General features: G+C 38.7%; 1 protein-coding gene across 1 annotated transcript; it reads left to right on the forward strand.

Annotated features, from left to right (window-relative positions):
* The first annotated feature begins 939 nt into the window (after positions 1-939).
* LOC310954578 (calpain-1 catalytic subunit-like) lies at positions 940-20641 on the forward strand. Its single transcript, XM_083924140.1, has 22 exons — positions 940-1092; positions 2847-3098; positions 4064-4133; positions 4366-4481; positions 4578-4711; positions 4814-4988; positions 8287-8361; positions 8597-8682; positions 10477-10551; positions 10965-11125; positions 11862-12028; positions 12338-12349; positions 12439-12647; positions 15320-15398; positions 15563-15625; positions 15842-15899; positions 16043-16104; positions 16344-16412; positions 16545-16623; positions 17651-17767; positions 19863-19915; positions 20182-20641. Exons 2-22 carry the CDS (start codon positions 2865-2867, stop codon positions 20206-20208), a joined length of 2121 nt encoding a protein of 706 aa, XP_083780266.1. The 5' UTR covers positions 940-1092; positions 2847-2864; the 3' UTR covers positions 20209-20641.
* Positions 20642-20684: the final 43 nt, after the last annotated feature.

Below are 20684 nucleotides of genomic sequence, written 5' to 3' on the forward strand. Positions count from 1 at the left end.
ACTGTCTGTCAGCAGCTCCTGAGTGAAAGCTGCTGGATAACCTTCACCAGCTGACTGACAGAAGTTTACAAAACCAAAATAGTTTTCATGTCGTCCCCATGGGAACAAATCAACTGTGTTTAACTAATTCATTGACTTTAATTCCCCTACCAGCAAAGGAAATGAGGGCAAACAGTGACACAGACTAACACCAAAACATTGCAAAATTCCTTTGTTAATGTGTGAGTTGTACTGGTCAAAATCCTGAAATCTCTGTTTTGTTGTATTTTTCCTCTTTAGATTCTGATTTCAAAAGTATCTAAAAATGTACTGTAGTACCGTAGTACACAGAGAAGGATATTCACAGTTATGTATACTGTGAAGCACTGTTTTACATGTATAGTAAACAATAAAATTCCTCTTTGATCTTGCATATTAAAGCATCTGTGTATGTTAATGAAACACTTTCTTTCATCTCTATGACAGTCATCTCATATCGGCTTACCTTGCAAATCTATGTGAGCAAGTTTGCGTTGATGCCTGTTTGCAAGACATCAAGCCTTTCAAGACTCCAAGACTGCAATTACCTTAAATGTCACGTATAAGGGAGTCTGCCAAGGTTTGTTATATAAGCCCTTTGACAAACACGTCCATGATCAACACCTGCCTCTCCCCTGATACATGCAGGCATACACTCCTAAATCCTTGATGTATAAGTGTGACATTTTGAAACTTTTGAGTAAATAAGACATTGCTGTTGGCCTCATGAAACATCCATCTATCTATCTATCTATCTATCTATCTATCTATCTATCTATCTGTCTATCTGTCTGTCTGTCTGTCTATCCGTCTGTCAGTCTGCCCGCCTGCCCGCCTGCCTGCCCGCCTGTCTGTCTGTCTGTCTGTCTATCTATCTAAAGGTCTTCCTGCATACTTTACACAGCTGTGACAGGTAAAATGTCCTGTCTCTTTGTTTGAAGTGAGTTCCGTAAAAGAAAATCTCTTTGCTGACAGCAGTAGCCTTAAGGGCGTTTGCAATTCCTATATAAGAACTGGAGCTTCTTCTCTCTTACCTGCTGTTTCACACAGACTCAACACTTGCCGGCTTGTGAGGTAAGATTAAGATGTTCGTATGCCAGTAACATTTTCGGCAGGTCGATTTATACTTTCAGTTTAGCAACTTGTGGTTGTGTATTGTGTAATCAATGTTGTAACATTTGAGGAACCGAAAATGACTCTGTACTTACTGTATGTAGCTGAAATACAAGGATTAACTACACAGTGGAGGGATCACCGGTCTCCTCACAAAAGGATTTTCCATTTCAGGACCGGTCGACACTTGTGATTAATGTCATTGCTGCTGCTCCTGGCCCTCTGCCATTGAAAGTCTGTTTTCATTGTAATGTTGAGTTTGAATTTAAAACAAATGCAATTTCTTTAAGCACGAAGATCAGAGTGAGATCTAAAAACTTAAATCTGTAGTAGGGATGCTCGATTATACCGGCACATTATCAGTATCAGCCGATATTGACTTTGAAATGAATAGCTGGTTGTATCTGACTTGTTTTGTTTAAAAGCAATTGTCATAAATGAATTTTGCGTGTTTACATAACGTAACATAATGTCCTTTCTCATTTTTAACAAGGAATCAATATTTCATCATTTTATGCTCTGTATTTTAAGCCTGCATTTAGCGGTGGGTCAACACGATAAGAGTTTGCATAATAATATTTTAATTCCTCTACAGAAGAGACTTGATGATCCCTGCACCTGCAACTATGTGTGGGGAAAAAGAGTATATATTTATATGAATATGAGAAACTCTTTTCCAAAACGCTATGAATCCATTTTAATAGTTTTCAGGAAAATGTAATTTTTTACCCAGACCCACACATTTGGTTAATATTCAATGTATCTTGTCAAAATGTTTTTTATGGCTCAGTCTGAACATGTTGAACGGACGGACCAAACAAAAAACTCTCCCGCTTCAGAACGCCGCCATGTTGGATCGCATAGAACGCTCACTGAATTCTGATTGGTCGAGAGGACGTATCGCATTTAGGCCAAAAATAGGTTTTAGCGCTGGTCGCACTTTGGAAAGGAACTGCATCTTGCGGACCATTTTAAACAAGGAAATATAGAGATTTGGCATGAAACACTGATGAAGCAGTGAATAGGTTCTGTAAACAGCAAAGTGGCATGACACACTCATTTTTTTTTAAATTTGGCTTTTATCTTGTTTTGGAAAAGAGCTCTTCATATATTGGTATAGTTATCAGTAATTGGCCAAATGACTTTTAAGATATCCGTGTGTCAGATATCTGCAAAAAATCCAATATTGTGCATCGGTTCCTTTACCCTATGTGGAGCGCACATACAAACTACCAATAGTAGTAGACTATGGACTAATATGGGCACATTAGATTAAAAATAAATAAATAGAAAGCAGAGCCTTTTGTCCAAGCTTTGTCTAGGGGGAGAGGCCCACAGTCACAGACTTTGAAAACATTTGGACTGCATTGTTTTGTAATATATCCTGCAGTGCTCAAATTCAAGAGTGCAGTCGGACGCAAAGTATCAGCAACAGATGATATAATTAGACATTTGCTTCTGAAATGATTTCAATCCTTAAACTTAAGCTGATCGCTTGTAAATCATGTGTTCAGCACATATTGTTTCCTACCTTCTGTTAGTTATAACTTACAATGTGGTTGAAACTGCTGTTTGGATGTCTTATCAAAAAACCCAAAGCGATAATGAAAAAGGGGAGTGATGCAGATGGAAATTAAGGCACTGATTAAGGTTGTTAAAAAAGCAAACTATACATATAATGTCAAACTTGTTTCCAATCTCCTTTTTCTGAACAGACTTCAAACACTGCAGCGATGCCTCCACCGGGTGTGTGTATGAACATCATTAATGCCCGTCACAGTAAAGATGGCTATGGGACTGTCACCAACCCTGAGAAGTTTCTCGCTCAAGACTACGAGCAGCTAAAGCAATACTGTGCCAATATTCGGGCTAGATTCATTGATGACATGTTCCCTCCTGACAAACGGTCCGTCGGTAATGTCCTGCCGCCTTCTGACTTGACACGTATAAAGTGGCTGAGACCAGGGGTAAGTGTTTTAGTGTTTGATCCCATATCACAGTAAATCTTGATGATGAAAACAAACATGTGCATTGTCATAGTCTTCAACCAGCAGAGAACTAAACTGTTTCAGTTACTAAACTTCAGATTTAGTTTAGAACCTAGGACCCCTGTTGTGGGTCAAGCTAAACTCACAAAAACCTGTGTTTAAAGGTTTTTCGTCTCTTAACTCTCATGTAAAAATGTCTTTGTTTTGGTAAATGTTCAACTTTGTTCGTCTGTCACTTATTTCATTTCCACCCCTAATGTTGGGCGGGTAGCTAAGATTCCCAATTACACTCAGTTACATCGGGACTACTAGCAACCCTTTCACAGAACCATCGCTGATTCATTTGGTTCAGTATTAATATAAAATACTCTGCCTAAAGCATGGGGTAGGCAGTTTTCTGGGAAAGGGAACAAGAAAACACAAGAATTTGAAAATCCAGCCCTCCTGCTGCAGCTCTCTCCTCTTTGTCCTCAGCCCCTCCCTTCACACCGTAACCTCTATGAGTCCTAGTCATTCATCTCGGTCATTCTGATTGTGAACCCAGTGCTGTTATATGGCAGCAATTCTACAAAATTATCAGACCTTTTCTTTGCAAACACGGAATAATATTGTATGATTCAAGACTCAGTAGGTAAAGAAACATCATTTTGCAGCCATGAGCCTTCGGTTACGGACTATTAGTAAAACGACATGTTTAATTTACAGTCTATCATATCTAAAGCCTGAGAAAAGAGCCAAGAGGAGGTGCATGGATCTAATTTTCTCATAGACCACTTGAATTATAATATTCTGTATGTTTATGGAAGTTTTGTCCAGTGATGCCGAGAAGAAAACTGGCTACCCCAGTATTGATGAGTTTTAACGGATAAACAGCAAAAATACATACTTTGTATTGTTCTCTGACAGGTTAATACCAAACCCTGTCAACAATTCCTCTTTTGCAGCATCTGGTTTCCAATCCAAAATTTAAAGTTGATGGGATCTCCAGGTTTGACTTTAGCCAAGGCACTGTTGGTAGGAAAATTGCTTCACTCATAATGATCTATAAATTGTTTGTCTAGTAACGAAATATAAAGATGTAAGTGCAGAGAAAAGACCAAAGTAGGTTTGTGTTTTGTGCCCTCTCGGCTCTGCTACTTTTCTCAATAGCTCGTAATCTTGAAACCCTTCTGTTTACTTTTGACTGCTATGCCTTTGCGTAATTAGTACACCTTTCTGGCAACTCAATGAACCTTTTTTCCCTCAGGAAACTGCTGGTTTCTTGCATCTATCGGCGCTCTGACATTCCAGCAATACATATTTGACCAAGTTGTTCCTGAGCAAAACTTTGATGAGAACTACCAGGGGATATTCCACTTCAGGGTAAACCAACAATCCTTCCCACCAGTATTTGTTAAAAAATAATTCCTGCTTAATGGCACACATCTCATATTTTCTCATAATTTCTGAACTACACAGTTCTGGCGATTTGGAAGATGGGTGGATGTTGTCATTGATGACAAGCTACCAACAATAAATGGCAGACTGATCTTCGTTCAGTCCAAAGAAAGTGCTGAGTTCTGGCCTGCTTTGCTGGAGAAAGCCTATGCCAAGTATGAAAAAACAATTTATTGTTTCTCAGTCATAACATTTATTTTCACAGAGTGAGATTTGTCTTATTGTGTAGGTCATTTCACCGTCTTTCTTTGTGTCAGAGTGTGTGGTTCCTACTGGGACATGAATGCTGGAACTCCTGCTGAAGCCTTGGTGGACTTCACCGGTGGTGTTCACATATCCATTGATTTGCGAAACCCTCCCCTAAAACTGTGGGAACTCATGTGCAGAGCTGGTCAATCTAAGTCACTGATGGCTTGTGGTACACCGCAAGGGGTAAGTACAAATATCACACACAAAAAAACTGATGTTCCTTTTGCTTTTATGCGCTGAAACTCCTCTGGCTGTCCCATCATGAACTCATCTTTGTTTTTTAAACCTGAGTTTATTAAATTTTGCAGACAAGTGCACAAGAAAAATCACAACAGCCGTACAGTGTGTCTGCCTTTAAGTGAAAAGGGGACAGAGACAAAAAACATTTAACACAAAAACGATTTCTTCAGCTGGGGATCTCCTACTCAAATCAAAACAGACAAAAAAACCCATTTCGATATAGCGTAGGATCGTGGGACTCTCTTATCTTTATTGTAAAAGAGATACCTTTGGGATTTTAAACAAGCTTTGTGTCATGGCAATGTGTGCAGATAGTTGGTGTTTGCATCCCACAAAGCATAGCAGCAAAATCCGCTCCATGTCATTCGGCTGGTCTCTGATGCTCTGAGCTCCACATGCTGTGGCCACGGAAGCCACATCGTTTGCACATACTGCCCACATTGCCATGACACAGAGCTGGACCTAAATCAGCAAAATCTCTTTAAACTATGACCATTGTCTCTGATGATCTATCTGACAGGACTCTGGAAGAAATAATGTTCACAGACAAGTTATATATATATATATATATATATATATATATATATATATATATATATATATATATATTATATATAAGTTTTATTCACGTTCCATTAATTCACATTAACAGTAAAATGACTTGCTTAGCATTACAGCCACTTCCTATACAGCGGCTGCAGCTAAATTTATTTGGTGAATCAAATCGTGGGGTAACCCAAAGCTGCGGCCAAAACAATCATACAAATAACTTTATGAACCATGTTGAATAATGTTGTAATGTTATAATGTTACCATATGCATTACCTTGGTGGCTAGGCATGAGCTACTTGTCGTAGTTGCAAATTGTAGTAAGTTTGATCAATATTTAAATGCCATATCAATAATTACTGTGTAGCAGAAAACCTGCTTTTGCAATTGTTCTTGAGCATAATTCTGTGAAATTGTTAGATTTACTCTCTGGTCTTTTGTCCCCTTGTTTCTCTGAAATGTAGAGCAACTAGGGGTAAAGACCTTAAATACAATTACAGATCTGAGTCTGAACATTGCTGCAAACATTCGGGATAATGTTAGCACATAACTCAACAAAATATACAACATAGGTTTTGTTGTTTTTAGACATTTTAATGTGGAAATGTCTTTCAGGCTAAGATGACCTTACATTGCTAGAGTTAGAAAGATCATTTTAGTACGATGTTTAGAAAATCCGTTTTAAAAATGAGTTTGCAGCCTCAGTCTTTGGTATTTGATAGACAGATGATTTATGTGGTGACCTTTTTGGCTGCCAATGTTTTCACTTCTCATAGCAGGAGAAATCCTTTTGATGGCATGGTTCCATTTACAGGTGTGTACTCTCTGTTTATATACACTATGTACTTGAACTGAAAGACTGGAGAAGTTCCAGCATGTCAAGTTGCCAGGTCTTAACAGTAAATCAGGGGCAGGACAACAGTAAATCAGGGGCAAGACATGCAGAACATAATATATATAAATATGAACAACCAAAAAAAACTCCCATTTAATGTCTTTGGAGCAGCTCCACACTTTATACTTGATTACATCTCAAGACTTAGGCCACGTAAATAATCATTAAAATAGAATCTTATCTTATCTGCCAAGTCTTAAATCAGGGGCAGGACATGCAGAACATTATATATATATATATATATATATATATATATATAGAGAGATATATATATATATATATATATAATCCCCAAAGGAAATAGAAGTAAATAGCTATGCTTTACTTGACACATTTATGTAAAGGAAATAGGGGATTTAAACGAAACTGATTATGGCATAAACTGGTTTTAATCATTATCATGTGTTAACCATGCTAGTAAGTCAGTATAGATGATATCTGGGCACTGACATACCTAAAATGCATGTGGTAGGTGTGTGACAATTAAAAACGACTTCCATTAAAAAATGTATTGTGCTAAGAAAGCAGAGATGAATGCCGTTACAGGTTGCAATATTAAAGTCTTGAACTAAAATGTCCTTACAGCTACAGTGGAAACTGACGGTCCAAAGTGCTTTGATTATATCATTCTTTTCAAAAACCTGACATTTTTAGTATTTTTTGTGTGTGTGAGTATACAATGAGAATTCTTTGGAACAGAAAAAAAGTTATAAACAATTTGTTTTGTTGTTATTTACTTTATTATAGTTTGTTTGCACACATTATTAATCCATATGCATCTTATTCGCCTTACTCTTCCAAAGTGACCCCTAGGTGGCTCTGTAGAATCTCAGTATTCTGAGTCTGATGAAATGTTGTGAAATGAGCAGGCATGCATTCATGATAGTATGCTAATGAGTAGTGACATATTTGACGACTAAATAATGTGATGGAAGATAGGGTGAGGTCAGGGTTTTGTCAGGGCACATTCTAATGATACATGAAAGTGGTTGGTCTAGTTGATGCAGCTGTCAGTAATCCATCTCATCTCATCTCATCTCATCTTCATCCACTTATCCGGGGTCGGGTCGCGGGGGCAGCAGCTTTAGCAGGGGACCCCAAACTTCCATTTCCCGGGCCACATTAACCAGCTCTAACTGGGGGATCCAGAGGCGTTCCCAGGCCAGTGTGGAGATCTAATCTCTCCACCTGGTCCTGGGTCTTCCCAGAGGCCTCCTCCCAGCTGGACGTGCCTGGAACACCTCCCTAGGGAGGCGCCCAGGGGGCATCCTTACTAGATGCCGAACCACCTCAACTGGCTCCTTTCAACGCAAAGGAGCAGCGGCTCTACTCCGAGTTCCTCACGGATGGCTGAACTTCTCACCCTTTCTCTAAGGGAGACTCCAGCCACCCTACTGAGAAAGCCCATTTCAGCCGCTTGTACCCGTGACCTCGTTATTTCGGTCATGATCCAGCTTTCATGACCAGTTAATTTAATTCACATAGTTTTTACTTTATTCATTTTACACAATTTTAAAAGACGTCTTGATGCAATAAAGTTAGCTATTGGAAAACGTTACTTGAAAAGAAGGGAACATAATATGGACTATTATTTCAGGCTGATAATTTCACAACCTTGGAAGGTCAACATCCCAGCCAGCTGATGTAACAGCTATTTTGCTTTTATGGTTTATCTGAAAGTATAAGACTATCTAAATTATACAAAATAATATATGTTCCAGTATCATCAACTGTAACTACTGCAAAGTATGTTGCACAAGACTATCTGCAATAATATTATACGTATATATCTTTTAGGAGACATCTGCCAACTCTGTATTACCAAATGGATTGGTCCAAGGCCATGCCTACACTGTCACGGGTGTGAAACAGGTAAATAATTGCATTTGTTTTAAAGACACAATATAAAATATATTACTGACTGCTAGCAGTCAGGTTTAAGGGCGTTTAGGCCCTAACCTTAACTGCAAGCCTCTACTGTTTATAGTATAAGGGTAATACAGGTCTCTACCGTATAGGCTTAAGCATTAAAGAAAGTATGTACAGTAAAGGGTAGTTATTTTTAGGACAAATAACAATTGTGTTTTCTCTGGTAATTGCTGGTCAGGTGAGGAGCCAAGGGCAACTGGTAAACCTGGTGCGTTTGTGGAACCCCTGGGGCCAAGGAGAGTGGAACAGCGACTGGAGTGACAAGTAAAAATGACACGAGTGCAGAGATTGTTTTACAGAGAAATTGCTCTGATTTCCTCTCTCAGAAGTTACAACACAGATCATTTTCACACACATGCTCTGGGAAAGCTGTAAACATTTTTGTCTGCTTATGATGATAATCTCTACAGTGGTATTGAATCGTGTTTTGCACGTCATAAAGGGGTTGAGGACATTTTCAACAGAGCCATGAGAAGTCTTTCTGTTGTTGTCTTATTTAATAACCCACCCCATTATTATAAACTGGTTGTGCCAAACAGCAAAACATGTCCAGGCAACTTCCCTGGTCATGCTTCACTGTCAGACTGCTTTCTGAGGGAAGCCGCATTCTGGATTCATATTTTGAAGGCTATACCAGATGCAATTCATTTTATATCAGTGAATGTAAATCTATGCAAGTGAAATTGTATTGCTTTTTACATAAGCTAAATGGACAATACCCAGCCTTAACAATAATCAATTATTACTAACCTGAACCCTTCACAATGATTGCAGCAGACAAGTTAAAGTGGTGTATCCAGACCAGGGGTGTGCAACCTTTACTCAGTCAAAAGAGCCATTTTTTTCCCCTCTTTCACCAATTAAAATTTGTCTGGAGCCGCAAAACACATTTGATGTCGCAGCCTTTAAAGGTTTATATATAGTTATATGATAATTATGAAATTATAGAACAACAGTAAAGAAAACTGTTGACATTTTATTCCTATTATTACCTGTTATAAAAATTGTTGTTGTTCGCTAATTCTTTCACCACGTATCAAGCCATCATCATGTGAAAGCAAATTAATGTCCACCGGCACTATTTTCCTCTGATAGGATTTTGGGGGGATTTATCCATGGTTAGCGTACGGACAGCATGTGTCTAATAGTCAAGATTAGCCACCTGCACTGAAAGGCGCTGGGCCATAGACCAAGGATGTGACGCATATTTTAGTTTCACATAACATTTCACCTTGAACTCCAAGATAACAGGTGTTCCCTTTGCAAGATTGTCTACTGTGCAAAAAAAAAACATGCTATTTATTTCCATGTAATTTTTTTGGCAAAGCTACAGGGAGCCACTGAAAAGGGGCTAAAGAGCCGCATGTGGCCCAAGAGCCGCGGGTTGCAGACCCCTGATCCAGACCATGCAGGTGTCTCATGCAGTCATTCATGCTAGAATATCAATATAGGGTGTTTAAAGGGTTTCTCCTCAGCTATGTATTGCTTTATTAGTGTTAAGCTAATAGTGTCTGCTGTCTTGTTGTCTTGGCAGTTTACACAAAACTGGTTTTGGCAGTTTTGAGTCTTGGCATGACAAGTATTGTTGTAAACAGATCATCCGTTGGCTTTTACGGATAAACATATCAATCTGCTAAGGATCTGTTGGTCACTCAGTAGCCACTGGTTGAGTTGGAAGTTCCTCCTTCCCTACTAAAGTCATTTTAAACAGTGCTTCAGTGATTAAGTATTGTACTTCCATATAGTTAGTTCCATATAAGACTGATAGAAAATAGTTTGGTCAAAATCAACATGAGATATCCCTACGATAAGTACCTCGTATGTGTCAAACTCTGAAAACACTACATCCTACATTTTCCATGAAGAGACTTGACTTAATACTGATTTGTGAGACCCTGTTTTCATAAACTCCATGCCGCATCTATAAGGTTATAAATTAGGATTTACACTACTAAATATTTCTAGTCCACTTGGCCCTGAGCTTGTGAAAGGTGTCTGTTAGGAAGAATTTATATAATATTAAACCCCTTTTTCTTCACTAACAAATTGCATCTAAAGGTCGCCTCTCTGGCAAACTGTGAATCCTCAAGATCGGGACCTGTGCCTTTCAGTGCGTGAGGATGGGGAGTTTTGGTAAGCATGCTGAAACCTGAAGTTGACAAAGGTTACAGTCATTTCTTAAAACTAAATAAAACAGAATTTGTGACGTTTGTAAAAGTCATACAGAGTGGCAACTTAAACTTAAAACTGATGGTCTGATATTTATACTTAAAATACATTAAAAACTAGTTTGTATTTCATAACCACAGTTTTACATATACAAAGTACAGCGAAAGTATGTACATAAACTTTCTAAACAGTAGCTATGCATATATTTCATTAAGGACACATTGCATCCTTATTTACATTGGAATTAAGTATAACTTGTAATTATTTGATTTGATTATAATTGCAGTAAAGTCACAAAAACAATTGTACATTTGCATGTTTTTCCTCAACTGATAGCGAACAAATGTGTCATTAAAATGAATCTCTGACGTCGACAGGATGCCTTTGGAAACCTTCTGTCGATTCTACTCAGATCTCGACATCTGCTGCCTGTGTCCTGACTTCCTCGATGGGAGCTCTGCTTGCCATTGGAAGACTTCCTACTATGAGGGCAGATGGGTTGCAGGAACAACTGCTGGAGGATGCATGAATAACTTCGGTATTTCCTGGATATCTGTAGAGAATATAATTAATTCATGTATAATATAATATAAAATTTAAAAATGTATCAGCTCAAAAGACCCTCTGTAAAAAAAAAACAACACACACTGTTCCCTATGTGTATATGAGGAGCTCTTTTCCAAAACGCTATAAATCCATTTTAATAGTTTTCAGGAAAATTACATTTTTTACCCAGACCCACACATTTGGTTAATATTCAATTTATCTTGTCAAAATGGTTTTATTGGCTCATTCTGAACGTGTTGAACGAACAGACAACACAAAAAAGTCTCCCGCTTCAGAGCGCCGCCATGTTGGATCGCATAGAACGCTCACTGAATTCTGATTGGTCGAGAGGACGTATCGCATTTAGGCTAAAAATAGGTTTGGCGCTGGTCGCGGTTTGGAAAGGAACTGCATCTTGCGGACCATTTTAAACAAGGATATATAGCGATTTGGCAGAAACACTGATGAAGCAGTGAAAAGGTTCTGTATACAGCAAAGTGGCACGACAAACTCTTTTTAAATTTGGCTTTTATCTCGTTTTGGAAAAGAGCTCTTCATATATTGGTATAGACATATATACTGTCACTGTCTACAGCTCAATATTGTACTATACTAAAAAGAAATTGGTTTCAGTAACTTGGTTTAATCTTTTAAAACTGAATCAACAGATTTCCTCTTCTTTTGGCAAAATAGTAAAAGGTAAAATTGTTTCTCTTTTTGACTTACAGACAGTTTCTGGACTAACCCACAGTATCGGGTCAGAATTGACGAGTTACTCAGTGAATGTGCTGTGGAACAGGGTGAGAAAAACATGCTGGTGTCACTCATGCAAAAGCCTGACAAGAGAAACAGACGATTGGTCGAAAATCTCCACATTGGATTCTCTGTATTTGAGGTAAATATTACCCTTCGTTGCCCTGTCATAGTGCAAGGCTATTATGGATATATTTTATGTATATATCTCATGCATAGGCCCGGGAAGTAGCTGTCACATTAAATAAATGGTTCTGTAGACTCACTTATTCTGTGTCATCATGGTGAACGAAAAGTGCTGAAACACAAAAATGTTAACAGCATAAAACATCTTTACCAAGTTCTTGGAGAAACTTTGAATGCAGCGTTTTCACTGAATTTTTCATTAATTGACTCAAACTACTTTTTTTTGTCACTAACATTATCTCATTTTCCTCTGATCTCTTCCAAGCTTACTGCAGAAGTAAGTAACCTTTTACCCCAATCCTTTATGCAGAAATGATTATCATGAGCCGTATATACATTTACATCTATTTATTACCTGTGTAACAGTTCAAGAGACACAAGGGGAAGTTCCCAGCCTCTTTCTTCACCAGAAACCAGCCTGTGGCCCAAACTAGAAAATACCTGAATGCACGTGAGGTGATGGAGTTCTTTACCCTGAGGCCTGGCGAATACCTCATTGTGCCGTCCACCTTCAATCCCAACGAGACAGCCTCCTTCATCCTGACCATCCTCTCCAAGTCAGAGACCCACGTCCAGTAAGTCTGTTAGCTTTTAAAGCTTGGACGATTAATCTATACGCCATTCACAACATATTATGAGCCTTTTACACTGCAGTGCCAAAAGCAGTGTTTGTCAAGTTACGACAAGACTGTAATCATTTACCGTCATTCCCAATTCAACATAATGACATTGTGTAAGGACACTCCTGTTAAGAGAGCAAGTTAGCCGATCCCTTAAATGTCAAAGTAACAGAGCGTGACTTGGATTAGTAACTGTAATGTCAATCCTTAATTTCAAATAGTAAGCGCTGACACTTCTTGTTCTGTTAATGCAATATTAAAGCCTCTTTCACACACAGTCCCCATGAAATTATTGGGATAATTTGGTGATTTTTCCCTATTCAGATGTATAATAGATGGGACAGGTGTAGTGCAACATAAATGGATGCCAACCACCCTACTACCCATAAGAAGAAGATAGGGCTAGGCCGAATGTACGTGTGCGCGGCAGATGTCTATTAATAATTTAATTTCAGGACAATGGACATTTAATATTCAAGAAGTTTGGGAAAGTCTATGATCTACTTGAATCGGTGTAATACGGAACGCCGGAGGAAGTCTTTTCTTCCGGCGGCCATCAAACTTTATAATTCATCTCCCCCCAGTCAGGTAAGGAACAGTGGAGACACTGTATCCTGAAAATGTCACTTTGTCACTTTATACCATCACTGCACCACTTTATTCAGTTGTACTTTATTCAGTTGTACTGTCACTTACTTCAGTAAGTAATGCTGCTATACGACACTGTCACTTTATATCACCACTACATCACTTTATTTATTTATTAATGGTTTACTGTAACTATCTGCTGATACACTTACTGTGCTTTAGGACATGCTGCTACATTTCACTGTGGTTTACTGTAACTTACTTAAGTACGAAATGCTGCTACACTCCACTGTGCCACACTGTCACTTAGTTCTGTAGGACATGCTGCTACATTTCACTGTGGTTTACTGTAACTGACTGAAGTACGAAATGCTGCTACACTCGACTGTGCCATACTGTCACTTAGTTCTGTAGGACATGCTGCTATATTTTTAACAATTTTAACACTTATAACTTATCGCTCCTTCTCACTTATTTAGTTTGTACTTATTTTATTTCAATCTGCTGCTAAACTGCACGCTGCGTATTGTTGTATATTGTATAAACCTACGCTTAACCACGATGTCTGTTGCACTCTGTCACACTTGGATCATTGCATGATTTATCTGACGTTAGCTTTATTTTGATTTGATTTATGTTTATGCTTATTGTTACTCTGACCCTTTTCTGCCTTTGTATCGAAACTGTTGCACAATAATTTCCCTCGGGATAAATAAAGCTTCTTGAATCTTGAATCTTGAATCTTGAATCAGAAACTGATTCAGTGTTGTGTTTGGACAGCTCACGCCAAGTGAAAGCTTGTTTGGTCAGATGGACGTGGCCCTCAGTGTTCTGGTCCCTGCAATGTTCCTGCTTTCATTCACAACACAGCCCTACATGCATTTTCCCTAAAATGCCACTAGAGCCATTTTCTCATATGAACTCCTGAATATGTCCCACAAATCAGGAGCGAACATTGTCAGAAGTCTCCCTTTTGTAGCAAACACCACAGTAAGGGAGATTGTCCATGTCAGAGGCATTCTCATTAACTGTAAATACTTGGTTTGGGTGAGGAGTGGTGCCTGGGTAGGATATGCAGGAGAACATGGCAGGGATTACACCCCCGGTCCCTTAGCCAGTTCATATTTTTGTCCTATACCACTGAGTTTCTTGCTGTTCCTTGAATTAATTGATATCTGCCCTTATCAACAGAAGTTTGCAATCTTGTGTCACTCATCTTCTTAAAGCTCTAAATGCTCCCCCGTGTATCACAGACCTCCTACCCTTTACTCTACCTAAAGGTCCCTAAGGTCAGCTGGCTTGGGGCTCCTGGTTCTCCTGTGATCTAGACTTAAGCCTTTGCTGTTGCAGCCCCACTGTGCAACAGCATTCAACTCCCTATCAGATCTGCCCCCTTCGTCGACTCCTTTGAGCCTAGGCTCAAAATGTTTATTCACTAGCGTTTGAATCCCCCTGATTTTCCCTTTGTTCCTATTCCTTTGAGCCTGTTTGTACCTGTGGGCTGTGTGCATTCCTGTTCATGTCAGTTTCTTTTTGTGATTTTAGCAACCTGCTCTGATTTGTACAGCACTTTAGTCAACATGGTTTGTTTTTACTGACTTGACTTTACTTATAAAACCTCGGATGTTTGCTTTTATTTTTTGTTTGCTCTTTTCTAGTTTTGCGCAATCCGCATGATGTTAACATCATAAACGCTCAATTGTTTACTGTAAAATATCTAGAAAATAACTGACAGGGCAAAGTCTGTTTAAATTCCAGTCCGACTGATTTGTAAATTTACTGTTGTGACATACATAATGTCTAGATTAACTGTCATGGTTGCGTGTCTGATTAAATGTGCTTAGGCCTTGAAGTGAGAAACTGGTGTTACAGATGACACTGGACATCAATCCATGCTCCCATCCACACATAAAGGCATGCAGGAAATGTTCCTGAACATATCAGGAATAGACTGCATGCGTGAAAGAGGCTTTAGTAATGCATACCTACTCAACACTGGCCACAAGTAATGTGCTGATGTCTCTTGTGTTTCCTCTCAGTGAGAATTCTGATGACCATAACCATGACCATGACCACGACCATGACCATGACCATGACCATGACCATGAGGAGGAGGAGGTGTGCAAGATTTTTAAATATATTGTTGATGTTCATATTACTTTGGTATTGCGGTTGTGTAACATAATATTTACTATATTGATAACATTGGTGGCATATGATACAGTATATAGTATACTGTATATTGAACAGTGCATCAATTCATCAGCTGAAATCTTTTGCAGCACACTGAAGATGGAGAAAATGACGACAACGTGAGAGCCTTGTTCCGTCGATACTGTGACAAGGTAATCTGTGTGTCATAACGTATTAGTTCAACACTTTGCTTTGCTGCATTGTCTGCCAGCGTAGACTCCAATTTCTTGTCCTGAAAAAAAAATGGCTGTAGTGGAAATGATCCTCTCATGGAACTTTTGGAAAGAGCATGTTGTACATAAAGGTAACTGAGATTGTGTCAGTTATGACGGACAAACACAACGCTAACCTTTTCGTTTCATTTCCAGTGTGAAGAAGTGGATGCTGAGCAGCTCCAGAAGGTTCTAAATGAAATAATCCTGAGAGGTTTGGACTACAAATCTCCCAAGAGGCTTTACAATACATGAGCGAAACATATTCAGATATATTAATTTTGTGTAGCACTGCTATGTTGCTAGGTTTTAATTGCTTAGTTTATTTCCTTGTTATTTTTTTTTATTTCTATTTAGGCAACTTGAGAAACGGAGGCTTCAGCATCGATGCCTGTAGCAGCCTGGTTGCTCTGATGGATGTATCCTCCATTGTGATAGTCATTATTAATTGACAGAAGATTATGTTTTTCACTCTTTCGCCGTGTCAGCTGCCAAATTAGCTGAAGGGGAATTTAATTGTAGTTATATAAAACACATAATTAGAGTACAGGCCTAAACCTGAATGCCCTTTTGGTGGTTTCCCACCCATGAACATAATGTAAAGGTCATGCTCAGGCATGAAACAACATGCAGCTCTGATACCTTAATGTTGGTTTAGACATCAGTCAATGGCAAACTGACGATTCAAGAATTTCTTCATCTGTGGAAGAAGGTCATCAAATACAAGGTAAAGAGAACCAAGTAAAGGTTAAAAATCTTCATAGTCAAATAAAATAACTGTTGGCTGTGCGTCCTGATTTATGCATCCCTGCTGTCAAACCCAGACTGTTACAATCCTAACTGTCTTTTCTTTTTCCAGAACATGTTCTTCCGCACTGATGTTTCACAAACAGGAACGCTGTCCCTGAGTGAGCTGAGGAATGCAATCGTGGCTTCAGGTAGATTACCCATCCACTTCTCTTTGTCTAAAGACAGAACCGAACCATTCTTGGAGTTATCACCCCAATTTTAAATCTCATGGACGGTGCACAGCAAAAGCCAACCGCTTATTATCTGGAAATGTGTTTTTTGATGCAAAACGACGCTATGAAGGTGGCAGATACCTGTACACAAAAGGGAATACACACAGTGACATAAAAATACACACATTCCACACAAGCTGGTGTTTACAAAAACTTGTATCATGATAATGCATGTATAGTACTTTCACGCATGCATGTTAGAGCTTGCTGTGATTATATCTCAAGTAAGGGTTACATAAACATTAAAACACATTAGTTACGGCTGTGTCTGGTATTTAGCAACCACATAAATAACAGAATGGCAGGCTGTGATGATCCCATCTAGAAGTCATTTCTTTCTTACAGTAATACTAATGTTTAGAAACACTTACACAGGAATTCACTTGGCGGATGATCACATGTTAAGCACTTACAGGGGTTCTGCATTTAAACAGTATAAAGGTGGTAAGTGAAAGCAATTACAGTGTGTGGAAATTTGGCGCAAAGACAGCTTTTGTGCACACTCAGGGATTCAGTGTCGGCTATGAATGAAACGCATTTGTCCCCTAGGCACAATGTATGCAAATGTTCTTTTCCTGCAGAAGACACCTTTAAGCGTGTAGCAAGAAATCGGGGTGTAGTGGAGTTTATTGGCTATTCTCCCAGCCTTTAATTCCTATGTTGTAATAATACCATGTGCTGACAGTGTGTGATATATATATGAGCTGTACTGCCATTGTGTAGCTTTGTGTTTGACTGACGGCGACATACAATTCTATGACTTTATTCTTTTCCAACATACTACACTGAGGAGGAACCTTCCTTTGTTTTTGTGGGTGTGTTGTCGTAATGTGAATCTTTGCTTTGATTATAATGATATGTATATAATGAGGATGATAAAGATTCTTGTATATATTATATATATATATTAACCTTACCTTTTTGTCTCATGTATGGTGGTCAGGAAAGAGGATCAACGATGGATTGCTGAACTTGATGTCTCTGCGCTACAGTGCCACCTCTGGACACATCACACTGGAGAGCTTCATCAGTCTCATGATCCGCTTTGACAGCATGAACCGTAAGTACATTTAAGCCGCTGACGACAGTAGTGTTAGAAGTAAAAGTACATATAGAAATACTTGAAATGTGAGTCGGGACTTTGAGTCTCTTTTTTGTGTGATCAGCAAACATTTATTTAAATGTGTAAATCAAATTTACTTTGAAAGCAGTATCAAACAAATTAATACGAATGCAAAGGTCGTCATGAAGGAAACTATTTGAGCCCCAAAACACACTTGTGGGATCTTGATTGGTCTTTACACAGTGTCTCTGCATTTAGTCCTGGAAGTTTTCAGTCACAACACCATAATTATTATCATTTTCATATTCTATCACCTTAGCTGTGCTTGTTCCTACTATTCTGCTGTATTAAATTTCCTTTAACTAAATGAGGATAAAACTGAGATAATTGTTTTTGGTGCTAAGAAAGAAAGGTCTAAAGTCATCCAACACCTTCAGTCACTGTCCCTGAAAACCTCAAATAAAGCCAGAAATCTTGGGGTTATTATGGATTCTGATTTACATTTCGACAGTCACATCAAATCAGTAACAAAATCGGCCTACTATCACCTTAAAAATGTAACAACACTTAGAGGGCTCATGTCAGCTCAAGACTTAGAAAAACTTGTCCATGCCTTTATAACCAGTAGGCTAGACTACTGTAATGGTCTCCTTGCAGGTCTTCCCAAAAAAACTGTCAGGCAGCTACAGCTCGTTCAGAACGCTGCTGCTAGAGTTCTAACAAAGACCAAAAAATGTGAGCACATTACACCAATTCTTAAATCATTACACTGGCTTCCTGTACTTCAGAGAATTGATTTCAAAATCCTCCTGCTCACATATAAATCACTTCATGGTCTAGGGCCGAGGTATATCACTGATATGCTCCCACTACATAAGCCTTCTACATCACTAAGATCCTCTGAGACCAATCTGTTAGTGGTTCGCAGAGTAAACTCAAATCAAGGGAAAGCATCTTTCAGTCATTATGCAACAAACAGCTGGAATAAAGTTCCTGAAGATGTGAGACTTTCACCCACTCTGACCACTTTTAAAACTAGACTGAAAACTTTTATGTTCACCTTAGCTTTCTGCTAAATCTTCGCACTTTTAACGTCCGCACTGTTTTGATTATTGTCTATGTTTTTATTCTCTTTGTCTTCCTGTAATGCATTTGAATTCATGACATGTTGTGCTGTGAAGCACTTTGAGTCTGCCTTGTGTATGAAAAGTGCTATACAAATAAAGCTGCCTCGCCTTGCCTTGCCTTGCCTTAACTGCCATAACATATAAGTCATATTCACATTACTATAGATATTATTATAGTTACTGTTACGCTTTGGTTGTTTGCATCTCTGGAATCGTGTCTGTCTTTGTCTCTCTCTGTCCGTCTGTTCGTCTTTTCTCTCTTTCTCTCTCCCTTTCTTCCTCCCCACCGGTGCAGACAGATGTCCGTCCTCCACAGAGCTGCGTCTGTCTGATGTTCCTCTCTGTTATAGGGAAGGTTTTCGTTGCCACCGTACTCTACGGGGGAATTGTTGGGTCTATGTAAATCATAAATAAGTCATTGAGTGTGGTCTTTACCTACTCTGTAAAGTGTCCTGAGATGATTTGACACTATAAATACAATTGAATTGAATTGAACACTCTCTCTGTGAGACTCACTCCCTAACCCCATCGAACAGGCCCCAACTCTGCCATCATTCAAAACAGCCCTCAAAACCCACCTCTTCAGACTAGCCTTCCCCAGCTATCCCCCATGTTTTTACACTCTGGTTGACTCATATTACTTCAATCTTTGATTTTAGTGTCTTTAATAAAGAATTTACAGTTTGGTTTTAATATATGTTTCCAGCTACAGTCGCTATATTTGTGTCACATTAATAAGTGATACGATGTAGCAAAAGGAAACTTGTGAAAATGTCACTTTTGTCATATTAAAGCCTGTGTGACACTGTACCAGTGCACCTTCAGGTGGGCTAGTGTATCTTAATATAGTATTCTACCTGCAGCACACCATTCCTTCACATATGGGGCGGTACAGCGCAGCAAGTGGCAAATATGAAGTGGTCGTGCACACGAGGGTGACATCATGAACCGCTTTTTCTCAACAGAAATCTTCCGCCAGTTGTCTGATGGAATGACCATGAGTCTTCGCGAATCAGAGGTGATAAAAGTCCTTTAGAGGTTTTTCAAATTTCTTAAAATTTGTCAGAATTGTAAGTTTTAAACATTCACAACCTGCACAGCTGTTGATATGAAACAAAACGACAAAAATATGTTATTGGCAAAAAAACATAATTCCTCTTTTATATAGTTATATGACATTCTTTTCCTTCATTTTTAGTTTTCTGTGATGAAATGATCACGCTTTTAAAGCGTGCTATGGATACATTAATGTGCAATAATAATCTATCCTTCTTAAATTTGCAGTGGATGTACCTGACGATGTACACTTAACCTGACAGAGAAGAGATGAAGATATAAGCAGCAGACGATGTGAAGACCCATAGAAAACTCCTGACATATCGAGTAGCTTAACTCTGTAAAGGCATGTGGTTATTTGTAACAAGGGTAATTTAGAAAGGGACCACACGTGTGCATATGACCTCATTTTAATATTTCCAAATAGCATAGGACTGCATAGCACTGAGCAACGTGGCAGCACATTTAGGGATGCATTTCACCATTTGCAGGTGCTTTGAGCATTACACAGTTTCTTTGCTACATTCTGTCTTATTTGTGCAGGTTTATTGGCTGCAAAAGCAGCGCTATCCTTTTTGTGAATTTGTTTGGGATACAATGTTTTAAGTGGGTTATAGTATTTTCTGTTTCAAGCTGGGATCGACTTTTGTTTTAACCACTTTGCACTAAACCTAATAAAGATACTATACTATTGAATGTCTTTGCAATCTGCTACGGGAGACAAAAACACA

The sequence above is a fragment of the Echiichthys vipera genome (assembly GCF_963691815.1).
Source record: "Echiichthys vipera genome assembly, chromosome: 12".
Lineage (NCBI taxonomy): Eukaryota > Metazoa > Chordata > Actinopteri > Perciformes > Trachinidae > Echiichthys > Echiichthys vipera.